At 38.6% G+C, this 24,371-nt stretch overlaps 4 protein-coding genes across 4 annotated transcripts; 2 read left to right on the top strand and 2 right to left on the bottom strand.

Moving 5' to 3' along the window:
* Window positions 1–932: 932 nt before the first annotated feature.
* Window positions 933–10,144, bottom strand: LOC134669604 (histone H4 transcription factor). The gene is made up of 8 exons (XM_063527253.1): window positions 9,679–10,144; window positions 7,915–8,059; window positions 7,184–7,425; window positions 6,377–6,500; window positions 5,238–5,317; window positions 3,237–3,454; window positions 2,420–2,650; window positions 933–1,565 (listed from the first exon to the last, which is right to left on the bottom strand). Exons 1-8 carry the CDS (start codon window positions 9,931–9,933, stop codon window positions 1,235–1,237), a joined length of 1,626 nt encoding a protein of 541 aa, XP_063383323.1. The 5' UTR covers window positions 9,934–10,144; the 3' UTR covers window positions 933–1,234.
* Window positions 10,145–10,928: 784 nt separating this feature from the next.
* On the top strand, window positions 10,929–13,268 carry LOC134669605 (ribose-phosphate pyrophosphokinase 2). Its single transcript, XM_063527254.1, has 2 exons — window positions 10,929–12,452; window positions 12,557–13,268. Exon 1 carries the CDS (start codon window positions 11,127–11,129, stop codon window positions 12,153–12,155), a length of 1,029 nt encoding a protein of 342 aa, XP_063383324.1. The 5' UTR covers window positions 10,929–11,126; the 3' UTR covers window positions 12,156–12,452; window positions 12,557–13,268.
* A 1,918-nt stretch (window positions 13,269–15,186) lies between these two features.
* On the bottom strand, window positions 15,187–19,318 carry LOC134669658 (large ribosomal subunit protein eL36). Its single transcript, XM_063527335.1, has 3 exons — window positions 19,137–19,318; window positions 18,557–18,649; window positions 15,187–15,349 (listed from the first exon to the last, which is right to left on the bottom strand). The coding sequence occupies exons 1-3, from the start codon at window positions 19,257–19,259 to the stop codon at window positions 15,209–15,211; spliced, it is 357 nt and encodes a 118-aa protein (XP_063383405.1). The 5' UTR covers window positions 19,260–19,318; the 3' UTR covers window positions 15,187–15,208.
* Window positions 19,319–20,679: 1,361 nt separating this feature from the next.
* Window positions 20,680–24,118, top strand: LOC134669606 (uncharacterized). The gene is made up of 4 exons (XM_063527255.1): window positions 20,680–20,904; window positions 21,119–21,280; window positions 21,819–22,068; window positions 23,013–24,118. The coding sequence occupies exons 1-4, from the start codon at window positions 20,866–20,868 to the stop codon at window positions 24,110–24,112; spliced, it is 1,551 nt and encodes a 516-aa protein (XP_063383325.1). The 5' UTR covers window positions 20,680–20,865; the 3' UTR covers window positions 24,113–24,118.
* The last annotated feature ends 253 nt before the right edge of the window (window positions 24,119–24,371 follow it).

The raw sequence follows: 24,371 nt of genomic DNA on the forward strand, positions 1-24,371 counted from the left end.
TCTGCGATAGAATTAGAAACGAGGAGATCCGGACACGGACCAAAGTAGTAGACATCGGCCGACGGATTGCTACTCTTAAATGGGTCTGGGCCGGGCACATATGTCGCAGAGATGATATGAGATGGAGCAAGCGTGTCCTAGCGTGGAGGCCTCGTTCAAAAAGACCAGATCACAGACCTTCAACAAGATGGGAGGATGACATTAAAAAGATTGCAGGCCCACTCTGGAGGAGAGAAGCAGCAAATAGGGCTGCTTGGAGATTTGGAGAGGCGTATGCCCAACAGTGGGCGCATACTCGCTGAGGAAGAAGAAGAAGATATGAGAATCACGGCCCGCAAAACACCCAGTATATTCCATGCATGTCCGTCACTAAAGATACGGCAAGTTTGGGAATGGAAACGGTTTGGCGAATTCACTTCAACACACTAACAAAGTAAGAAAGTAAACATACAGTGTTGCTATACTAATTAAGTATCACTTCGATTATAATCGATTTAAAACAAATATCACAATACTTAGTTTAAAAACGAATACGAGTATCACTCGATTAGATTAACCAATCCTATCACCTATCAATAATTAATTCAATCAAAAAATTGTATAACACTTCCATCTCGCTCACGTACGCTCAGTGAGAGTGAGAGAAGAATGCAAACTTACTGCACCTTAACTCGAACGTCTTGTACACTAGGGTTGTCACTCGTTCGACACACAACATTCACTATGACATATTATCACAGAAGAAATAATAGTACAGTCAAGGAATTTAAATTCCGACCCATTTCGTACTTTGTCACAGTGACAATCAATATGAAAGCCGCTAGAGACCTCATACGGTTGTCACTGTGACAAAGTACGAAATGGGTCGGAATTTAAATTCCTTGACTGTACATGTGGTAACTAAACGCTGCCCCCCCCCCCCCCCCGCCCTCTCTCTTGGGGGATAAACAGTTTACAACTAGATGTACTCTTGCCATCGAGCATCCCGATACTACAGTACAGAATTGACACTCGCTACAAAACCGAAGTTTAAAAGCGATTCAGGGACAAATCATGCTGTCCCTTTCTAATGTATGGCACTATCCCTTTCGACTATTTAGGGTTGCCAAAATTCAAATCATTATCTTATCTGTGCATGCAAAGGGACGTCAAGTTATGTCAACCTTAATAACTAATTGCTCGAAGCTCTGAGCCGAACGAAGCCGAGAATGCCCGAAAGGAGTGTCGCCCCATATCACCCAATTTTAATATCACTCAACAACACATCAGACTTAATAACCTCCGAGCAAATGATATTACCCTCCTCATCGACATCGCACATCGTAATTTCGACCGTATTCTCATCGCTCTTAAGTTCATTTTTCATATCATCGTTCTTAAGCGTGATTTCGAAGCAGGTTGGCGTGGTGGGGGTGGGTTTGGCCTTCTCTTCTAGATTGAATTCGAATGTGTTTGAGAGGGAGTCTTTGGGGCCGCTGTAACCATCGACGATTTGTTTAGAGACCTCTAAGATCTCGTACCGGGTCGTCGTTAGGCGGTACATGCCGTCTTCACTTATTTGGTATCTGTAAAAAATGTTTTTTGTCAAAATTTTTATTGATACAAGCTTTTATCAACAAGCAATAGGGGGTATTACTGCAATGTGTTACAGCCAGAGAGCAGCACTAGCGCCTATCGTAAACCATAAAGTAACTTATACATACTGTGCCTTAAACTAATTTTTAAGGGTTCCAAAAGTTACCAAAGGGTAAAAACGGGACCCTATTACTAAGACTCCGCTGTCTGTCCGTCTGTCTGTCACCAGGCTGTATCTCATGAACCGTGACCTAGACAGTTGAAATTTTCACAGATGATGTATTTCTGTTGCCGCTATAACAACAAATACTAAAAAGTACGGAACCCTCGGTGGGCAAGTCCGACTCTCACTTGTCCGGTTTTTGAAAAGTTTTCGCAGATAGGTAATAAAATGACTTTGATAAATTGCTATTATCAGGAAGGCGGAAAATCGTGCAGAATGTCTCATGTGGTCGCGACCCTCAGTTAGCCAAGTCAAATCCTGAACTTTAAATACGTATGTACAAGTACAAGCGAACTAGAACTTGACACCCATATAGATCTCAATTCTTTTGACGGCGAAGTCAACAACGACGCATATTCTTAATATTGAACTTGGCTCTCATTTCACATTTATGTTTTTGATGGTGTACCTTCACAAGATGAGTCGTCAATCTACTCCCTCTTGAGAACACTTTGACGTCCTTCTCGCACATAAGGCACACGTATTTCTCTCTCACTCACTTAAACCTGCTACGCCCGAAAAGAAAATGCCTTCACCAAATGCCTCATCAACCGACTACCACAATACAACATCTTCCCTCTTTCTCGCACACGCGTTAAACCCTATTTCCCTCTCACTCACCTAAACCTGCTATGTCCGAACGGCCACTGCACACCATGCACCTTCACAAGATGAACCGTTAATCGACTCCCTCTCGAGAACACCTTGCCGTCCTTCTCGCACATGTGGCACGCGTATTTCTTCCTCTTCTTCTTTCCTCGTTCCTCGTCAGAAATGTCGCCGTCTTCTTTCTTGCGTTTCTTCTTTGTGTGCGTTTCTATGTGCTTACGGAGATCGGATTTTGTTATTGCCCTGAAAATATTAATTGGTGTTGTTCGTAATACTTTCTTTGTAAAAAACCTATAAATATTAATGTCACTTTTAATGCAATAAATATGTAATTGTTTTAATTGTTAAATGTTGAACTTTATAAGTATTAATTTATTATGTTAGAGTGGAAAATAGTAGATTATACAACAATCGCATAAAGTGACCCATTCCATGCGAGGCAATTTATCGGACCGAGCATAAGCGAGGACCGATATAGGTCGAGGATAAAATGGGCGTTATGCTCGAGTTAGGAATATATATACTTTGCTTATCACTTCGATAGTGAGGAAAATATACAGAAATATTAGATACTAGTTTCTGCCCGCGACTTCGTCTGCGTGGAATGATGATGATGATGATGACTGACAAAAATTACACTATGTCCTTTCTCAGTGCTGGTGATATCATTTGATATTCACCAGTCCTTTTCTGTGAAGGAAAACATCGTGAGAAAACCGGACTAATCCCAATAAGCCTATCCTAGCCTAAGCCAGCCTATTTTACCCTCTCTCTGGGTTGGAAGGTCAGATGGCAGTCGCCTGCCATCTGACCTGATGGTAGGGCTTACTTGTGCGTGCAGTGCGGGCAGGCGTGGCTGCGGCAGTGGTCGGGCAGGTGGCGGTAGCGCACGTGCTGCGCCAGCGTGGCCAGCGTGGGCGCCGACATGTCGCACAGCGTGCACGCGTGCTGCGACACGTGCTGCCGCGCGTGCTGGCGTAAGAGGTACTCCGTCGCGTACGAGAAGCTGCACACGTTGCACGTGTACTCGCTTGAGGGGTGCACGTTCTGAAACAAAAACACAGTCGTTAAATTGTTCGCGGAAATCGCGAGGCGTTTCGTTGACGTAACTGGTGACCGAAGAGCTGGCGGCAACCTCGCACAACGTATCAGCATTGCGAGAGAGCGAGGAAATGCCGCCAGCATCCTTGGTACGATGCCTCAAGGGCCTATTTTAGATTACTACTAGCCACAGCTAGTTTCTTTTAGTAATACCACTGACTGTATATATCTTGTTTGTAAATAAATTATTTCCCAAAACACAGTTCAAGGATGTAAAGGCCAGTTAAGGTAAGGAAAATGTTACATTTAAAAGTATTTCTGATGGATTCTTTGTTATAGAGGTGGTATATAATGTGTATACACTTCTTTTGTAGCTAAAATTTTCTTAACATCGACAGAATTACCCCAGTAAATAACACCATACTTTAAAAGAGGCTAAACATTTCCATAATAGGCTTTATTACTATGTCTTCTGAGCAAGTAGGTTTAGTAGGTACTAGATAAAACGGAAAGAACATAACACTCGCTGGAAATTCTTTTATAAAAATTTTCAATACTTATGAGATTTCCAGTTTAGGTGTGAGTCTACAGATACGCCCAAGGCCTGTTCACTTCCTAAGAAAGTTATGTCCCCAAATAATTGCGCATGTGTGCGCCTGAAGCTTCTATGTGTGCGTTGGCCTCCGAGAAAAAGTTGCGAGTAATAAAAATAAGAACATTTTTCTACAGCAACATTGCTCCCAACTCTGATTTAGATTATCACGAATTTTATACATTATTAATCATAAAACAGAACTTAAAATTTAATTACACGCGATTAAGTTTTATAATGAATATTTGCTTCCAACTGTCTTTATCAGTTTTCATAAAATATATGGAGGGTAGGTACGTCTACCCACCATAATAAAAAAATATATTTTTCAATGACTCTGTCCAACTGCTGTGGTTAAAGATCATAACGAAAATTTTATTTATATCTTTAAATAATAAATACAACGTAGCGGTACTACCACTTAAAACTGTAAGTCTGTACCTACATGGATTACAGCAATGCACATAGAAAATGTGCTAAATGCGGAGCAACGGCTGTTGAAACAGCCAGAGTGAAATTTACAGCTTTAGTGGGTTCAGAAAGAACCGAGTCATAACACTCATAACGCATCTGGAAAGCGTATTAATTAACCGTGAAGAAATGTATGAATACAAGTTGGAAATCTGTGTAAAATGCAGTGTGTAAAGTGTAGTGTATCTGTGTGTAAAGTGTAATAGGTAGGCATGCCTAATGTTATTTATATAATACTGAAAACTTTGTGAAAGCGCTTTATTAATGTCTATTTTTTCATTAAGTTGCCAGTTTTCAGTGTATATTTCTATATGTAAAACATTTTTTAATAAATACTATAATGTTATAAACATAAACATGCCTTTTATTTAAATCAATTTTGATAATACTACAAACAAGGGTTTATTTGCATCTTTCATATATTTCGTGATATGAAGATAACAAATATGTTTATTAACAGATTTACTATATACCTACCTATACCAATACCAATACCCGCCAGGCTAATCCGGTTGTCAACTTTAGTGTTTGGTACACAACGAAGGCGCTACTAGTATAAACGTATAAACGTTTGGGGACATTTTTTTGTATGGAGTTATCGTTCTTCTCCTAGTGAGTATTATATTCTTTGGATACGCCTAAGAAATTGGCACTATACGTTTTGTATAATAGTGCCTCCGTGTTCTACATTTAGAGCTATCGGATTAGCTTTGAGCGATGACCGACCTGCCTCGTGCGATGGTCCACAATCTTCCTGTTGGTCGCGAAGTGCCGCCCGCAGTGGTAGCAGGCTAGCAGGCGCTCGCCTGTAAAGATAGTGTTTTATTAATATAGATTTTTAGTACACCTAAATATAAAGATTTCTTTCATTACGAGTTACCGAAAAAGCCGATCCATACGATCGAAATTACGTTTTTGTTTTAAAATGACGTGTTAAAAAAAAAGATAATTTTGTCTATGGCCAAAAAGTTACTGGCAACACTTTTATCCATCAACGTCCTTCTTGGACGATCACGGCTATAGCGTGTTGTGTGTACAAGTCGCATTTAATTTGTTGTACTAAAAAATACAAGTACCTACCTATAAAAAGTTCATTAACACATTCATTACCACTAAGTGCTACGGGTTACGCTCGTAGCGCGTAGCCACGGTTTCGCCGTATGTAGCGCGTAGTCGCTACGAACAGTGTACCCGACAGTCGGGTTCTTGGTGTTGAATGTGTTAAATGTATTACTTCTACTACAAAATGGATTGTGGTCCCAGCCGGAGGACATGAAACTCGGCATGAAAATTAACGTAACATATACTATGGCACACCCACTATGTCTGTAGAAAATGGCGGAAAATTTAAGATCTAGGGGGAAGAGTTGACTTTTTATAGTTTTTTTTAAATTACCAACTTACATTTACAGCAGCAGCAAAATTAGAAATTCGCGTCTTTTTCTACTGACAAAGTTGAGTATAATATATGTCTATGTAATGTAGTACCAGTTTTCGTTGCTAAAATAGTCATACACTTGGTCAAGTAAATCTTGTCAGTAGAAAAAGGCGGCAAATTTAAAAAATGAAGGCGCGAAAGGTAATCGCCCCATAGAAAATTTGAATTTCGCGCTTTTTTCTTCTGACAAGATTTGCCGCCGAGTAATGTGTGTGCAGCGACACGTGGTTCAGGAATGCCTGGAACGTTTGGGTATAGTTTAAGGCCTCACCTGTGTGTGAGCGCACGTGCGTGGCGAGCACGGCGGCGCGCGGGAACGAGGCGCCGCAGCCCGCCCACGAGCACGTGTGGCGCGCCGAGTAATGTGTGTGCAGCGACACGTGGTTCAGGAATGCCTGGAACGTTTGGGTATAGTTTAAGGCCTCACCTGTGTGTGAGCGCACGTGCGTGGCGAGCACGGCGGCGCGCGGGAACGAGGCGCCGCAGCCCGCCCACGAGCACGTGTGGCGCGCCGAGTAATGTGTGTGCAGCGACACGTGGTTCAGGAATGCCTGGAACGTTTAGCTATATTTTATTAAAAAAAAAAAACAAATAATCGTACCTACAATACCTAAGTAGGGTCAAGAAAGGAACAGTGGAAAAAAAATAGCCGGGTACAGTGGCTCACTCAACCTGATTCCAACATGAGAGAAACTATTGCTTCCCTGCTAACACCTAAGCCTAAGCCGAAAGAGGCCGCAGAGGGGCATGCATTGTATGTAAAATTTGAGCTCCAGGAGGGAGCAGCTGCCCCCCCAATGCCTGTACCTGCCTACGTCCATGTTATTCTAACACTGTAAGGATGCTAGACTTTGCTATGCTACGCGTTGTGTCACTGTTCCCGCCTTAACCCTACTCGTATCATGAATAGGGCAATCTTGATCCAAAAGATCTAAGTAAGAGAAAAATCTAAGTCGAGGTTGGATGTTTCGAGATCTCGAGCGTCAACTGCCAGATGGACCAAATCGTTTCTACGTGGTTTTTTTAGCCTAATATTTTGCGCTAAAGTCACATTCATTCATTCAATACCGTTTTTGCGATTAGTTATAGTACTCTGTGGAGCTGTATATGTAATCATTCACCTCAACTCTCCTACCCTACCGATACCTATATTTCATGAGACGAGAAGTTAAATACATGAAGATATCGCAAAAGACTTAATAAATTAAGAAGAACTATTCTGAATTTGGTTCACCTGCATAGACTTAAACTTGTCCCCACACCCGACCCACAGACAACAAAAATCCTCCTTCAACAGCGGCAGCTTGTTTCTCAAGCTGGAATCCTTCTTGCAGCAGGTCAGCTTCAGCGTGGCTTGGGCGTTGAAGCCGATGCCAAGCAGGCGGGCGTGGTAGGCGTGGTAGTTCATGTGGCGACACAGCTCGTCGAAGTCGGAGTTGCTGTGCTTGCAGGAGTCCCATAGGCAGGAGTAGGTTACTGAAATTTTAAACGCAGGTTGTACACAGAAAAAATAGGCATTGCATTATAAAGAGTGAGTGAGCTTTAAAAAGAGTGTGACGTCATCACAGATAGGTGCAATTTTACTTGTAAAATGCTCTGAATATCACTACTTACTAAAGCATTATGCTGCATCTAGTATAATGTGATTAGCTTTTTTAGAATCTAGTTATTGTAGATGTTTTAAATTTATATGAGTCATTCATAAACTAAGTGCGAGTCGGAGTCGCCCACCGAGGGTTCCGTACTTTTTAGTATTTGTTGTTTAAGAATAAACTAGACAAGCACAATGCAAACTCTACTCAACACTGAAAACTCGGTTGATGGCTCTAGATACAGGCATTATCAGTTATTTCAACTGCCTGCCTGCTTATTTGTAATAATAATAAAATTTCAACTGCCTCACTATCACAGTTCATGAGATACTTTTTCTAATATATGTCTAAAAAAAATATTGAAATAACATACTTTTACCATCCTCCTCAGTAACTTGCAAGTCTGAAATGTGGTTACGGCAATGGTCTTGGAACTCTCGGTAGTCCTCAGTGACAAGATTGCATGACAACCATCCACATTCCATGCGCACATCTTTGCTTCGCAGTTTTTGTAATTCCTGTAAGAATATAAGGAAATTAAGGTCATTTTACTTGCTACTGCCAACGCAATATCTGTTGGCAACTATGTTATGGTTGTGTAGATTGAAAATATTTGCCAATAACTATAAATAAGCTTTGCAAGTTCACAGTCACATGAAGTCATGACCTTGCAAATGTGCTTAATTAAGAGTGGTGGTGTTTTAAGCTGTCTTTGTAAGGTAAAAATGTAGAATCATTTAATTTTAAATCAGCTACTGGACGGATACTCTTCACTTCCCAAATCCGACGATTTGGAACCACAAGCTTACTTCTGAAGTTCTTTCTAATGCTAAAAAAAAACAAACTATATAATGTTTTCGGCACTGTATTGTCAATATTATATGTAACACATAAAAAAATTTACAATATCACAAATAACATAGTTGGCGGCTTGTAGCTTCTGTGAACTCAGTCAAGGTGCAGTTAAATAAGTCTACTTTAGTAGATACTTCATTCAATATTAATATCGCCCTGACAGTAGGTGAATTGGCCAGTAAGTTGGTACGCGCGGTCGGGCGAGCAAGCAGGCGTGGCGCACGCCGTCGAGGTCCTTGAGGCACCAATAGTCCCAGTGAGCCCAGCACTGTGGGGTTATGTATCTTACCCCTCAACACCTTAAAAGCGTATGTGGCCAGTGCTAATTTTCTTCTGACTTCTAACTTAATGTATCCAACCATACCAATGACAAAAAGTGTCGGGTACATCAACGGGTAAAATGGATATATACCATAGTTTTTTAAGTACAGATGCCTAAGGAATTTGTTCTGTATCTTTTCAATTAACATTATATATTTGGTTTCATGTGGGTTCCATATGATCGCTATGCTAATACCTTACCTTACCTTACCTTACCCCCTTACCTTACCTACCTTACAACCTACCACCTTAGTGAAGAGTATCCGTCCAGTAGCTGATTTAAAATTAAATGATTCTACATTTTTACCTTACAAAGACAGCTTAAAACACCACCACTCTTAATTAAGCACATTTGCAGGGTCATGACTTCATGTGACTGTGAACTTGCAAAGCTTATTTATAGTTATTGGCAAATATTTTCAATAAGTGTCGACTTATAGCGGTAATAATTTGAAGTAAATTATATGTATTGACCATGCCACATTAGATAATTCAATAATTATTAACAATTAAAGAGCCTGATAAAAACTGCACGCTTGCTTCTGTGGAATTCATTCTAATGCTAAAAAAAACTAACTATAGATTAAAGTTAATATTTTTGTTGCAATGGACCTGAATCAACTTAAACTATAAGATGAAATTGAGTAAAGGAAGACATCCAAGCGCTAGAAATACACATTTATAGAAGTAGAGACAGACATTGGGGCAAGAATAGAGGAGACAATTGCAGTTTTGGAAACTGCATGCAATTAATAAAAATCAATGATTTCAAAAGTAATAGACCATTCTCATTTGGTATGTCTGGGTGGAATGCTACAATGCGGGTGGTTGATGAGTTTGCATCACGCGTGCGATTGGTCGCAACGCAACTACTGCAAATTTGTGTGTGACACCCAAAATGACACCACTGAACTGACACCATTTTTATGCCCGAAGAATGATTATAAGTCAATGATCATACCACAGCCTTAGGCTCCACTGAAGGTTCCCCTACGCCATTCGGCACGGTCGCGTCATCCTCAGCGGCGGACAGCAGAAACTTCTTCCTAACAGCATTGTTCTGGATAATAAACTGAATATCATTCTTATTTTGCTGCGACAACTTTTTCGGTTCTTCGCTGTTCTGCTTCTCAACCCAGTCCTTGCAGAAGTTGTACCGCACGTCTGTGATGGAGTCGTCTGCAGCTTTACTCACTTGATCGCTCTGCCTGCTCATTTTTGTACTGTTAAAATAAGACAATTCATAAAATATGGAGCTGAAAGGACGTGTGTAGCTTATTTATTTATTCTTCAGTTTTCCATACTGGGAACACTAGTATGTACTTCATCTGTGATGGGATATACTGAATTTATGTTAGGAAAATACAGTAAATACAATATTTTTCGATTATTCTAAAGTAAACATGGAACAAACAACGTAAATTAAATAACCAGATGCTACTGTCAGTGTCACTGTCACTATTATCATGTACGTGCGCCGTGTGCAATAAGCCTATAAATAACATGTAAAAAAATGCAAAAAAAAACAACGCACTATTTAATCAGATTGTTCGAAAAATCATCCTGCCTTGATTAATAATAGGTCATAATTTCATAGAAGTTTGACGCTTAAAATAACACTTGCACTGCGTGTGCTATAAAAATCGTTGCAAACTTGACCGTAGTTCTGTAGAAAGCGACCAACTTTTTATTTTTGTCAAAGTGACTTACACCCTAACTCAATAGCTTTGGTCGCTTTCTGCATTGATAAAAAAAATGAGTTGGTCGTTTTCTGCATAACTACGGTCACTTTTCGTGGTCTGACTCTAGTAATGCCGGCTACATACGTAGCCAAATGTATGACAAATCGTTGTCGATTATCGTAACGATTTGTCATACACACGGTTCGATTTATCTGCACAGTCGGACTGCACAGTTTTATCGCAACGATTTATCGTTACGTATGTAGCCGGCATAAGGCAAGCGAAAAAGAAATAAAGAATACTACAATAATATTACTGAATATAGTCTGTCATAAAACTTTATCTGCTTTGTCAGTAGTCTATTCAAATTTTCTATAGGAGCATAACATTACGCGCCTACATTTTTTTATTTGCCCCTTTTTTTACTGATGGAAATGGCTTGACAGACTATAAAATTGTCATAATTTATTAAAAAACTACTAACTTCCGGGATAACTTGGTCACACCACTTTTTGTCTGTCAAGTTAATAAAAAAAAACTTGTGAAAAAACGAGCTAGGCTAGCGCGGGTGCGTGCGGTGCGGTGTATTTACGGGACGAAGTGGCAAGTCCCCACGTTGCCACAAACTTCTCTTATCATTAATTAGTCGGTCATATATAGTTCGACTTGTTATTCGCATTACGCATATCGCGGGTGACGGTCGACGGGTCATTTCTGTCCCGAGCTGATGCCATCAACTGCATCGCAAGAACAATTAGTTAACAAGTTAGACAACCTTGTTTTGCCATTAACCACAAGAATGCCGAACATCAAAGTGTTCAGCGGGAGCTCGCACCCTGATCTGGCGCAGAAGATCGTCGATCGACTGGGAATCGACCTGGGAAAAGTGGTAACCAAGAAATTTAGCAACATGGAAACATGTGTGGAGATCGGAGAGTCGGTGCGCGGCGAAGATGTTTATATCGTGCAGAGCGGCAGCGGAGAGATCAATGACAATCTAATGGAACTCCTAATTATGATCAATGCGTGCAAAATAGCTTCGGCGTCGCGCGTAACTGCCGTCATCCCGTGCTTCCCGTACGCGCGACAAGACAAGAAAGACAAAAGCCGAGCGCCGATCACTGCCAAGCTCGTCGCCAACATCCTGTCCGTGTCGGGCGCCGACCACATAATCACCATGGACCTTCACGCGTCTCAAATTCAGGGATTCTTTGACATACCTGTAGATAACCTCTTTGCTGAGCCAGCTGTTTTGAAGTGGATAAAAGAAAACATTCCTGACTGGAAGACCAGTATTGTGGTGTCACCTGATGCTGGTGGTGCTAAGAGGGTCACTTCGATTGCTGATCGCCTCAATGTTGAGTTCGCTTTGATCCACAAAGAGAGGAAGAAGGCTAATGAAGTGGCTTCCATGGTGCTTGTTGGTGACGTTAAGGACCGCACAGCCATCCTGGTCGACGACATGGCTGACACTTGTGGAACTGTCTGCCACGCTGCTGAAAAACTGATAGAAGCAGGCGCTATAAAAGTTTATGCCATACTTACTCATGGTATCTTCTCCGGCCCTGCTATCTCAAGGATCAACAATGCCTGTTTAGAGGCTGTGGTTGTCACTAACACGATCCCTCAGGACCGGCATATGCAGGACTGTCCCAAGATCCAGTGCATTGATGTGTCCATGATGCTGGCGGAAGCGGTCCGGCGTACACACAACGGGGAATCAGTGTCGTACCTATTCTCAAATGTTCCATATTAGATTAATTTGCTTTTGTTTTAGTTTTAAGGACCTCCAACATGTTTTAAAATATAATATGTAATGCTTACATATATACTGTTTATCTCGTGATAGTTATACCTTTGATAGCCTCAGTTGGTAGCATATTTTCATGGATATGGCTGATGTAAGATTTGTTGTCACACTAGACGTTTGTTATATGGAAATGTGCGGTTATCTTACTAACTGCGGAGGTCAAAGGTCAATGTTTGAGGTCATTTAGTGTTTAGCTGTAATCTCACTAAGTTTAAATAGGGTCCTTCCAGTTTTGTTACTCTGGTACAAACAACAGCAACAGTAGCAACATTCCTAACTGTACATCAGTTGACTAATTACAAAATACATAAGGTCCACCAATGTACAGTTAACAGTGTAGGCAATAGTATACTGTTTATTGTGAACTAGCTCAGTGATTTGTTTATATTCTTTTAAAATGTGTTTTTATTCATTTTGTTATGCATTTAAAAACATTTTCTTCAAAGTATAACTTTGTGATTACCGGTTAAACTTAAAGATCGAGCATGGTAATATTTTTTTATTATACATCATAAAATGCCATCTATTTGGCCTAGCCATCATAGGTTTTAACTTTCAGCACTTTGAGAAGCCTATACCTGCATTTACATTCATAAAAGTATTCAACATAACATAATTCATTGTTTTTATATTGGGTAGTTAATGTTTAAAGACAATCTAGTTTATAATAGCGTAGTTACACATTTTTATAAGCTGTTTCATACAATTTTACAAGTTTTTATTTGTTATCTTATATTTTGTCTAAAACATTGTTAAGATATATCAAAGTCAAAATGGATATGTATAAATTGGCCTTAAATTTGTGATTTAGTTTCCTTCATAGATGGGGAAATTTTCTTTTAAAATTGGATGTAATTATATTCTTGTTATTTGTTAGTGTTCTGAAGCGTAAAGTGGTATAACTAATTTAATTGGCTTTGAAATGGCTATAAATGTGTAGTGGGTATTAAATTGTGATGAGAGATTTTCTAAATTTATAGGATATTAATGTATATTTGAACTATAACATCAAATCGCTAAGTAATTTTAAGATATTAAAAAATAAAAATACTTTATCAATGTCTGCGTTTTATTGTTGTCATGGAGATTGAAGACTTATCAAACAATGTTTAAGTAACAAAACAAAGTTTTTCGAAGATGTTACATTAAACAGTATGAGTAGTCGTAATTGGTAGTTACGTTACTAAACCAGAGACGCTTTTACCGCTTTAGAGGCGCTTTTTTGGTACCTTTAATAGGCTTACAAATAGCATCTAAGTATTTATTTATCAAAAATGTAAAAGTTTACTATATACTTAGATTACTACTTGCTGTAATTAGCATTAGACATCACATCATATATCATAGTTCCTTTTACTATTTGATCTATCTAAAGGGTGGTATTCCATCAGTCCAATTGCTTTGTCTATTCTTTCTGTTAAGTACATATTGCAGGTGACTGTACAAGTACAATGCCCAAATTTTCCTCCGTCAGTGATCTATTAAAGCAACGCGTTACATCACGACCTCGACAATCGCTTAAACGATATCAATATGAAAACTTGGCCGCGAGGGTCAAATGATGTAAATTGTTTGTCGCGCGACCGCTCCTTGGCTTTTGCGTAAATAATAATAAAGTAACGAAAACAAATTCTGACGTACACTTTTATTAAGTACTAAGTAAATAAACAGCACAAAAACATGTCCCATAGTTCCACAGACCAACCCCTAAATAGTTCTTAATTCGCTGACATAAGGGCTATGACATCTCCTCTTCCTCAGCGAGTATGCGCCCACTGTTGGGCATACGCCTCTCCAAATCTCCTCCAAGCAGCCCGATTTGCTGCTTCTCTCGTCCAGACATATTTTTTTGGTTTGCCCGGCCTTTTAATGTGAATCATGGAAAAGTTAATTTTTACTAACTTAATAAGCGAAACCAAGGTTCTTGACGTCCATAGATAAGTTAGATAACCTTTAAACCAGACCAGCCCCCTACTGCAATACGTCAAGCGAATTTACATAAACAACGTTAGAATAATTAACACAATGCGGCTATAATTAAGTTACTTTAATTTAGAGGACCTTATTACACGGTGTTAAGGTTCAAAATACTTACACGTTTTGTTTTTCTCTAATTATAAGTTCGCGCTATTTCTAGAATGAGTTTAGATAACTTGAGAAGCAGGGATATAACGTTATCACTGGAGTAAAGAAATAATTGATATTTTTCTCCGTAACTGCCTTCCTTGACAGTAAAGTCAGTGAGAGTGGGAGTCAGCTTTAGTCATATTTTCAGTTACTTATTTAAATTTGATGTCTATAGTGGCACACTCCACACACCCTGGATGCACAAAAAGTTGGCTGACAGGATTTGTATCCGGGCCTTAATTAAGCCTTTATAAGGCAGACAATATATTTCCCACCTGATTTTGAACTTAATTTCAGTGATAGGGCTCAATTTTGCATAGGTAATTTCTGACACCCTTTAATAATTATAAAGGTTTAAAAAAGTATTTTTCACCACACCAGCTCGGAAAGGCTTACTTTGCACTTCAAAAACTGATAGCAAAGTTGCATTTTATTCACAGCTACGCTCGTGGTTCAATTCTGGAATCTTTCGCTTGCTCGGGTATCAATATTAGCACGAGCGGTTAAACAGCTTTCCCCCCTTGTAAAACAAATAACTATTAAGCAGTGGTAATCAATAAGGGCCATATCGTCAGGTGACAAGCAAGTCACAAATTACAAAAAAAAAAATTAACCAAATATCGACCTTCTTTCAGTACTAATATGGTTCACTAATGGCTATGAACTTGTGGTGGTACTTAGTGACTTTTGCTTGTCACCCGACGATATGTATGCACTGTAAAACTTTGTACGATCGTGCGAATGGGTAATACGCAACTCGTGTCGATTTAAAACACTCCCAATTTGCTACTTTCCGCACTTGTATCGTAAATAACTATTTTCTTTGTTTATTCAAATAAAACGCTGCAGCTACAGTATTAAGCTTTATTAGTTTAGTGGTGGTGGTGCGCCTGCGCGGCGGCCTTCCTCATCTGCGTGAGCACGTTGCTGAGCTCCTCACGCTTCCTCTTGGCGCGGATGTGGGTGCCGAGGCGGCGCTTCAGGAACTTGAGCGCGCGCTTGTCCTTCGACACCTGGAAAGATGGGGGTTAAGATTTAGAACGGAGACAGCATTAAGGCCTGTGCACACCGGCTGCGTGTGCGTGACGTGCACGTGCGCGTGCGGCGTTGTAGTATACAGATCCTTATGAGAGATGGCACACCGCTTGCGTGACGTGTGCGTGTGCGGCTCCAACATTTTAGCGCACGCACACGCGCACGTCACGCACACGCAAGCCGGTGTGGCTCGGCCTTTAAGCATGGGCGTCGCCTAGGGGGTTGAGGGCGGGGGGGATGCTGCCCCCTTCCCCCCCTAGAAACAAAACTTCTGACTAAATGTATGCCCCCCTAGCCCATCAGCTGGCTACGCACTTGGCATTAAGGAAGCGTTTACGAAGAGCGCGAGATCACTAATCATCGTCTCAATATTTTACGTAAGAGCCCCCTTTTTAGGGTTCTGTACCTAAAGAATAAAAACGGGACCCTATTACTAAGACTCCACTGTCTGTCTGACACAAGGCCTGTTCACTTCCTAAGAAAGTTATGTCCCCAAACAATTGCGCATGAGTGCGCCTGAAGCTTCTATGTGTGCGTTGGCCTCCGAGAAAAAGTTGCGAGTAATAAAAATAAAAACATTTTTCTACAGCAACATTGCTCCCAACTCTGATTTAAATTATCACGAATTTTATACATTATTAATCATAAAACGGGACTTAAAACGCTTAAAACTTAATTATACGCGATTTAGTTTTAAAATGGAATATTTGCTTCCAACTGTCTTTATCAATGTCCATAAAATATATGGAGGGTAGGTACGTCTACCCACCATAATAAAAAATATATTTGTCAATGACTCTGTCCAACTGCTGTGGTTAAAGATCATAACGAAAATTTTATTCATTAAATCTTTAAATAATAAATACAACGTAGCGGTACTACCACTTAGTTAAGACTGTAAGTCTGTACCTACATGGATTACAGCAATGCACATAGAAAATGTGCTAAATGCGGAGCAACGGCTGTTGAAGCAACCAGAGTGAAATTCACAGTTTTAGTGGGTTCAGAAGGAACCGAGTCATAATGCATCTGGAAAGCGTATTAATTAACCGTGAAGAAATGTATGAATACAAGTTGGAAATCTGTGTAAAATGCCGTGTGTAAAGTGTAGTGTATCTGTGTGTAAAGTGTAATAGGTAGACATGCCTAATGTTATTTGTATTACACTGGAAACTTTGTGAATGCGCTTTATTAATGTCAATTTTGTTATTAAGTTGTCAGGGTTTAATTTTCAGTGTATATTTCTATATGTAAAACATATTTTTAATAAATAAAATTATACAATGTTATAAACATAAATATGCCTTTTATTTAAATCAAGTGATAATACCACAAACAAGGGGTAATATTTGCATATTTCATATATTTCGTGATATGAAGATAACAAATATGTTTATCAACAGAATTACTACCTACCAATACCCGCCAGGCTAAACCGGTTGTCAACTTTAGTTCTTGGTACACAACGCGGCGCTACTAGTATAAACGTATAAACGTTTGGGGACATTTTTTTGTATGGAGTTATCGTTCTTCTCCTAGTGAGTATTATATTCTTTGGTCTGACACCAGGCTGTATCTCATGAACCCTGATATCTAGACAGTTGAAATTTTCACAGATGATGTATTTCTGTTGTCACTATAACAACAAATACTAAAAACGTGGGCCCCCAAAAAAGGGGGAGGCCTATGTTCAGCAGTGGACGTCTTATGGCTGAGATGATGATGAAAAACTGGGCAAGTGCGAGTCGGACTCGCGCACGAAGGGTTCCGTACCATAAAGCAAAAAAAAAACGGAAAAAAATGCAAAAAGCAAACGGTCACCCATCCAAGTACTGACCGCTCCCGACGTTGCTTAACTTTGGTCAAAAATCACGTTTGCTGTATGGGAGCCCCACTTAAATCTTTATTTTATTCTGTTTTTAGTATTTGTTGTTATAGCGGCAACAGAAATACATCATCTGTGAAAATTTCAACTGTCTAGCTATCACGGTTCATGAGATACAGCCTGGTGACAGACAGACGGACGGACAGCGAAGTCTTAGTAATAGGGTCCCGTTTTACCCTTTGGGTACGGAACCCTAAAACGTACGGAACCGTCGGTGGGCGAGTCCGACCCGCACTTGTCCGGTTTTCTTTAAATAGCTCATTTTAGATTTCTGTTATACACTGCAGGTACAATTATGCTTATAAATATTTCGTTGAAATCCCTTGAGGTCCCACCCGCCATCCTGACGCTCGCAATTTTACCAGGGGGGGGAAACTGATCCTTTCGGGCATTCTCGGCTCCATTTGGCTCAGCATTGCTCGGAGTAATTATTAGGGTTGATACAACTTGACGTCACTTTGCGTGTATGACTGCAGATACTTATTTGGGGGCATTCCACGACTCCTGCTTACATAACGCAATTCTTCTAATACTTCTGGAAATGCTGAGTAAGCGATATTGGGTCAGGTAATATTTCATGATTTGGCTAACAAATTGGCAGTATATTCTCGAGATTCACGTATTTTATTGAGGTAGCTGCCATACAAGGCAAAAGCGTAAGCGACAGTCTCGTGGAATGCCCCTTTGGTGGTTTTCAACCCTGCTATCCATGGCGATGTGCACCTGCCATGGCTAAATAGCAACATTCCACCTAGTTGGTTGTCTGGTATCTGAGCAAAAGTTACTAGTGCCCACAGACAGTGTGTTTCTGGCAGTGAATGTGTTAACACAAAACCTTTATAAAGCAGGGGGTGGAACACATTTCACTTTGATTTGACATAAATTTGTACATTGTTGTATATATTTTGTGCAATAAAGTTTTAATAAATATTTCCATATAAAATAGCCAGGAAACTAGTTTGGAATAAATGCAAAAATAAGCTAATTTGAAACTAATTTGGGCAATGAAACGCTCATTTTAGTATCTGATGTATAAAAACAATATTTAATTACACAACTGCCAAAAAAAGGAGTGTATTGTTTTTGCTAGCCCAAGGGTCAGTTTTTTATACATACAAATACAATAAAATTGCGGCACCTGAGAGTCCTGACCCAAAATAATGAGAAGTTCCAGACCATTCAAATCGAAAGTTGTAGCTATATCAGATTCCTAAAATGGATGATTTGTGTAGCCGACGGCTTTTCTTATCAAAAGTTTAGACTCCTGAGCTATCAAGACCGATATTTAAAAAATATTTACCTTCAGCAACTCCATAGCCCTCTTCTCATACTGCGCGTGTCCGACGACCTCACGAACCAAGTCACGCACGAACTTTGAGTGCTTGGTCTGGAGCTGAAATCACAAACAAGGTAATAATCAATAAAATTTCAATCATACAAGTATGAAATTGACTAATTCTTATGTAAAAACACTATTTATTGGTTGGTAATATTGGTATTTGTACTCAAATACTTACAAACAAATTACTATTGAAATTTGGCTTACTGACGTGGGATGTTTTTGGCTGGATTTATATTTTGGGCATATTTAAGTATAAAATGGCTCAAAAAGAGGATAAATTTGAACTAATATTCACTAAACTAGAAGCAATTTTATTGTAGCAACGGTAAGCATCGCAGGAGCGTAATTATTTCTAAAATTTGAAATGTTAGAAACATTTAAATATTAGTCAAAATTACCTCGTTTTCGAAGAATCACTCGGTCTAAGACGCTATGAACTAGAATGAGAGGTTAATATTTGCTAGTTTCCTTTGTGAATTTTGTGATACACAAACATAACCTTGAATGGATAAGTATTCTGAAATAGTTACTAACTTACCCCCTTTAGCCTAGCTGGGCGGATTTTGATGGCTTTGTCTGTAATGCCTTTCCTGCCGGCGGAGATTTTAGTGGTTTTGTGGCCTTTTCGCAGACCAACCGCGATTTCAAACCGGGGAGCCATGCTGAAAAATCAAGTAATGTGAACTATAAGCACTAAAATATAAAACGAACTATATCACCATAATAAGCAGTTATTAGATTTTGGTCTCCAAAAAGAGAAATATCACAGGATTTAACGAATAAAATACAATTTAATTTCACAAAAAAATATTTACGTACTTCACGGACTGACAGATCCGACGAAAGAATTTGTCAAATATCAGTTCGTTCAGAAATCAAATCATTACAAACCGGTCACTAGCAACCGATCAACTTGCGCACACCTTTCTGCTTATTGGCACTTTAAACAAATATGTTTCATATGCTCATTTAGTTTTGTTAACTTTTCTTTTATTTTATATATTTCTCGTAATATTTTTACATGATAATTAAAATATGTTTTAAAACTATATTAGGAAATTCTTGTTATTGAACGAAATTGTGCAAGTATCAAGCCCCCTACTCTATCTGTTCTCTTTCACGGCGCAGCAACTAGTATCATTTCTCTCTCCTTGCTCTTTTAAAAATGCCGTTTGTCAAAAAAGGACAACCATACTGTTGACAAGATGGACTTCAAATCCAAGTGGCCCCTTTTTAGGCGACCCAGGTTGTGCATGTGTGCGTAAAAACGTATATGTGTGCTCTTTTAGGGATGTGAAAAGTCGATTTTAATCATGTTATATATCGATAAACGCTACACAGCGGAACGAAATAGCGATTAATTGAAGCTTCAATATCTTCGTTAAACATAAGCATAATTGAAATGCTAATGGATAATGAATATATTATGATGTAATAAAATATTTCAATTATTGCGGACCACCCATTTTAGTAGGTATTTATGTATTTTAATTAAATATCTGAACTTTCCCTTGGTTCTCTCCTGGGGCGTGACTATAAAATTGTGATCTGATAACCACAATAAAGAATAAAAGCGTTTTTGTTCATTTTAGGTATAGTTAAACCTTTGAAGTAAAATTAAAATTGCAAGAAATGTCGATAGTTTATCGATATGACTTTATCGACATCGCTACAGCAAAGTGGGTCGCTTTGTTAATCGTACACTAAACAAAAAGTGGTCCCACTGACAGCTCGCTTGGAAGGCGTCTGTATATATTCTTATATCTATGGCAAGTATTGATAGAGCCATTCGAGCCATTTGTACGCAAGCGTACTCAATCGTTTAAACGAAAACACAAAAACCAGCTATAAATAAAAAAAATCATAATATAGTGATATCATTTGTAAGTAAATAGGCTAAAAAATTATGAAGTTTTAGACTTTAGATTGCTATTATTTGTCATTGTTTTTTTTACAAACCTTAAAAAATTTTGCTTGAATAGTTAAACTGTCACTGTCATCAATATGTCAGGTCAGCATTGTCAATGTCAGCACCATAGTGATTATATGCTCTTTGGTCAGCACAGCATGCTGATTGTCGTTTTTACGTGTAAATTATGAATTATTCTTCAAGAAATATTACTTGTTATTTCTAATTCTTCAGTGGAAGTATACCAATAAAACCATTCGTTATTAGTTCACTCAGTGTAGCAAAAATATCTACCGCCATTTTCAAACTTATCGTATCATAACCTCCCGCCTGTACATTTTCATATTTGTACGCTAAAATGGAAGTCGGAGCAGTGAAACAAGCATTTAACAATGAGGTAAGTCTTCTATGTCCTCAATTAATTGCCTCCAACGTTTCTATTCATTGTATTTAAGACACAAAAACCACAGTTAAGGCATACCTAGCTTAGTGCTGTTATCAGTGAAAAAGACGACGTTGTGATTTTTTTACTAGAATAATTGGTTGCTAACACTTTCTTCAAGCCTGTACTATAACATTTTTTACCATAAATACTGTCATAATCATTACAGGTTATACAGTTGAAGAAAAACTTGAATCAAGCCAAGATACATACTATACACAAGCTCACAAGGAAGGCTAAAAAGGAGGTTAGGAAAGAGGCCCCTGAAAAACTTAAAGAGAAGTTTAAAAGGCAAGCAGCATCAGCAGTTAATGAGGTTCTCATCATAAAGGTAGGTTACTACATATATCACCTTTACTGCTACAGCATATAAGACAAGTCATGGTCATATAAGTGCTTTCATTTAGTATGGGAGTGCAATCACCTTTTTGAGTTGCATCCACTATATCATTACCGAGACACCCTTACTGCACCATCTAGTTCAGGGATCACCAATTCGTTTTATTTATTTATTTATTTAAAATTTAAGTCAGGCAACAAGGCCCATATTACAAATACCTTACAGACTAACATACATATATATTTTGTAAACTTAAAAACTAAACACTATTTATGCGACAAAACGTTTTGTCAGAGGTCTGGTACTTAAAATAAATAGACCATCACTGTCCATTTCTACTTGAGTTTATTAAATAAGCAAAACAATAAAATGGGACTGCGGTCCGCCATTTGGTAACCACCAATCTGGAATATCTATATCAATGTTATAAGAATTTATATAAAATTCTTGATCAAGCTGGTTCTGTTCAGCAACTTAATTAACTAGATTTATTAGCTATTTTATTAACGAATAGCAAATTTAATTTCAGAAAATCAAACCCAGAGACATAGCCAGGTTTACCGTCACTCACACTGGAGAGCTCCAACAGTATTTAAACAAGTCAATGGTAGACCAAGACAAGGCATGCGCCCGGCTGTTACTTCACAAAAGTCTGCAGCAGAAGTACAAGCATATTAGAAACACCTTTTCTGGCATTCCTATCAAGGATCTATTGATGTCTCGGCAGGAACGGTTGAAGTTGAAAAGAGAGGCGAAGCTGGATAAGAAAATGAAGAGAGGTTTGTATTGTTTTTATATTTTGAAAGCAACAGCCGTGTTAGATGTTATGCACGAATGTGAATGTCTGCAAAGTCTTTATAAAAAACAATTTCTTTGTTTAATAAGCATTATAAGAACAATATTGCATGCAACACAATGATATAAAAAGCATTCAATTGTTATAGTATGAATTATCTCAGGTGATTTTTTCGAGTTTGGGTGCTAATCCGTTAAACAAAAGCCTTTGTTTCTTTTAAGAGCGGTCTACAGCACGTGCCAAAGCAACCACGTCGTTTAAAAAGCAACTATCGTGATAGTATTAGGGTTCAAATTCATATGATAGCTTGTTCAGAGAACAATCAGGGTGGTCTTGTTTTTGGAGATAACAAAAACGTGTTATCTCCGAATGGGCTGTTTCATGAATCTGAACCATATAATTAGAAAGGTAAATTGGCTTTTCAAACGGGCTTGTTCCCGTTACTTACGTCGGGGCTATTAGCAGTAAGAATTATAACCACTGCATAAAGGAAACAATACCTTTTGTTTAACAGATTAGGGTCCGAGCCCGAAATAATCACCTGAGATAATTCATACTATACTATTGTGTAGTAAACTCCAAGTTCAAACGAATCTTGTTCAAAGTTGGTGTTGTAGGTACTTAGGTAGGTTGGTAGGTGGCAGGTCCTTTAATATTAATACACATTGGTAACATTGTCTAAATTTTGACCACAATTGGGATGAATAGGGGAATTACAAATATTAAAACTTCATTCTTGTTATGTTGACATTTTAACACTCTAACATTACACAATCCAGCGCGTTTTTTAGTCAGAAATCCCGCGCCTGCATACATCAAGCTAGATTTGACATTTGGAGTTGCAGCAAGACAAGATGTTGTGATGTGAATTTTTTCCTAATCTAATTAGATATTGGTATCTTTAAATTGTATTTATATTTTTTCTAGATAAGAAACAAAAGGTAGTTAATGCGGAAGGAGACTGGGATGTTGAAGACATAAGCACACGTAAAGTTAAAGAGGCTCCAAATAGCACATCTAAAAAGTTCAAAGAGAGTGATGATGAAATATCTGAGAATGAAGAAATGGAACTTGATGAAAATGCTAATTCTGATAAAGAAGGCCAATCGGATGATGAAGAAGATATTTCACATGGCGAGGAAGCTAATTCAGATGATCAAGAGGATGAAGAAGATGTTAATGAAGAAAATCAGTCTAATGAAAGTGAAGCAGAAAGTGAAACTAAAATGGAAAGTGACCAGGAGTCAGATGATAATGAACCACAGAGTAAAAAGGAAGAAATGCTTGGCAAGTTTGTAAAACCTAGTCCAGCTAAATTCAATATAAAAGAAAATGAAAGTATAACACCTGCTTTGACCTTTGAACAATTAGGCAAAAATAGAAGAAAACAAGAAATCAAAAAGCCAACAAAACCAAAAGATATACATAAGAATAAAAATTTAAATGACAAGTTACAGTCAAGGAAGTTTAAGAAAGAGTCAAGTGAGTCTCAAGTGAAAGAGACAAAGATAGTTGATCCATTCTTTATCACATCTACAGGCGAAAACTACCTGTCGGTAGCAGAACCAAGACTGCCTGATGAAGTCAAAGAAATACATAAACAGGGCAATAGAAAAGAAAGAAGGGCGGCTATGTTTGGACATGTTCCTAAAGTCAAGCCTAGACAAGATTTCAGACAAAGTAATTCAGATAGACCAAATAACTTTAGGAATAAGTTTAATGAAGATGATAGTTATGTTAAAGGAAATGATGGGAAGAATAGAAATGACTCACGATTTAATGGTAAAGATCAATTTAGAAATCAAAATGACAAGCCATTTGGTAGAAATAATCAGAGTAAAGGACGAAATGATAGACCAGGCGAAGACAGGAATGATTTTAAGGGTAGAAATGATAAGTTTAAAGGGAGAAATAATGATGCTGTAGAAACTAAAGTAGAGAAATTGCATCCATCGTGGGAGGCGAAAAAGAAACAATCAGGTATCTTACCATTCCAGGGTAAAAAGATAGTGTTTGATGAAGGTTAATGTAATAAATATTATTTTTCAACTGATTTTTATTTTTAACAGTTCTTCATTGCCTTTAATGTTAAAAAAATGCTTTGATATGTTCGATTTGGCAGGGGCACTGCCATGCCCCCCGATAACTATAGGTTATTAGCGCGCAGCGCAAACGGGCCGTAGCCAGAGTTGAATTTAAGATAGGGCAGCCATACAGGTAGGTAGGGCACAATACCTTATATTATCAAAGTCGATGCCTCGATGGATGGTATTTCGGTAGGGTATT

This window comes from Cydia fagiglandana, chromosome 12, assembly GCF_963556715.1.
Source record: "Cydia fagiglandana chromosome 12, ilCydFagi1.1, whole genome shotgun sequence".
Classification (NCBI taxonomy): domain Eukaryota; kingdom Metazoa; phylum Arthropoda; class Insecta; order Lepidoptera; family Tortricidae; genus Cydia; species Cydia fagiglandana.

Coding starts and splice junctions, on each gene's coding strand:
- LOC134669604 (XM_063527253.1), bottom strand. CDS start 9,933: ATGAGCAGGCAGAGCGATCAAGTGAGTAAAGCTGCAGACGACTCCATC. Junction 6,501..7,183: donor ACAAGTTTAAGTCTATGCAG/GTGAACCAAATT, acceptor TAAACGTTCCAG/GCATTCCTGAACCACGTGTC. Junction 2,651..3,236: donor TGCCCGCACTGCACGCACAA/GTAAGCCCTACC, acceptor TAATATTTTCAG/GGCAATAACAAAATCCGATC.
- LOC134669605 (XM_063527254.1), top strand. CDS start 11,127: ATGCCATCAACTGCATCGCAAGAACAATTAGTTAACAAGTTAGACAAC.
- LOC134669658 (XM_063527335.1), bottom strand. CDS start 19,259: ATGGCTCCCCGGTTTGAAATCGCGGTTGGTCTGCGAAAAGGCCACAAA. Junction 18,650..19,136: donor GCCCAGCTAGGCTAAAGGGG/GTAAGTTAGTAA, acceptor TTGTGATTTCAG/CTCCAGACCAAGCACTCAAA. Junction 15,350..18,556: donor GGGCTATGGAGTTGCTGAAG/GTAAATATTTTT, acceptor CCATCTTTCCAG/GTGTCGAAGGACAAGCGCGC.
- LOC134669606 (XM_063527255.1), top strand. CDS start 20,866: ATGGAAGTCGGAGCAGTGAAACAAGCATTTAACAATGAG. Junction 21,281..21,818: donor ATGAGGTTCTCATCATAAAG/GTAGGTTACTAC, acceptor ATTTAATTTCAG/AAAATCAAACCCAGAGACAT. Junction 22,069..23,012: donor GGATAAGAAAATGAAGAGAG/GTTTGTATTGTT, acceptor TATTTTTTCTAG/ATAAGAAACAAAAGGTAGTT.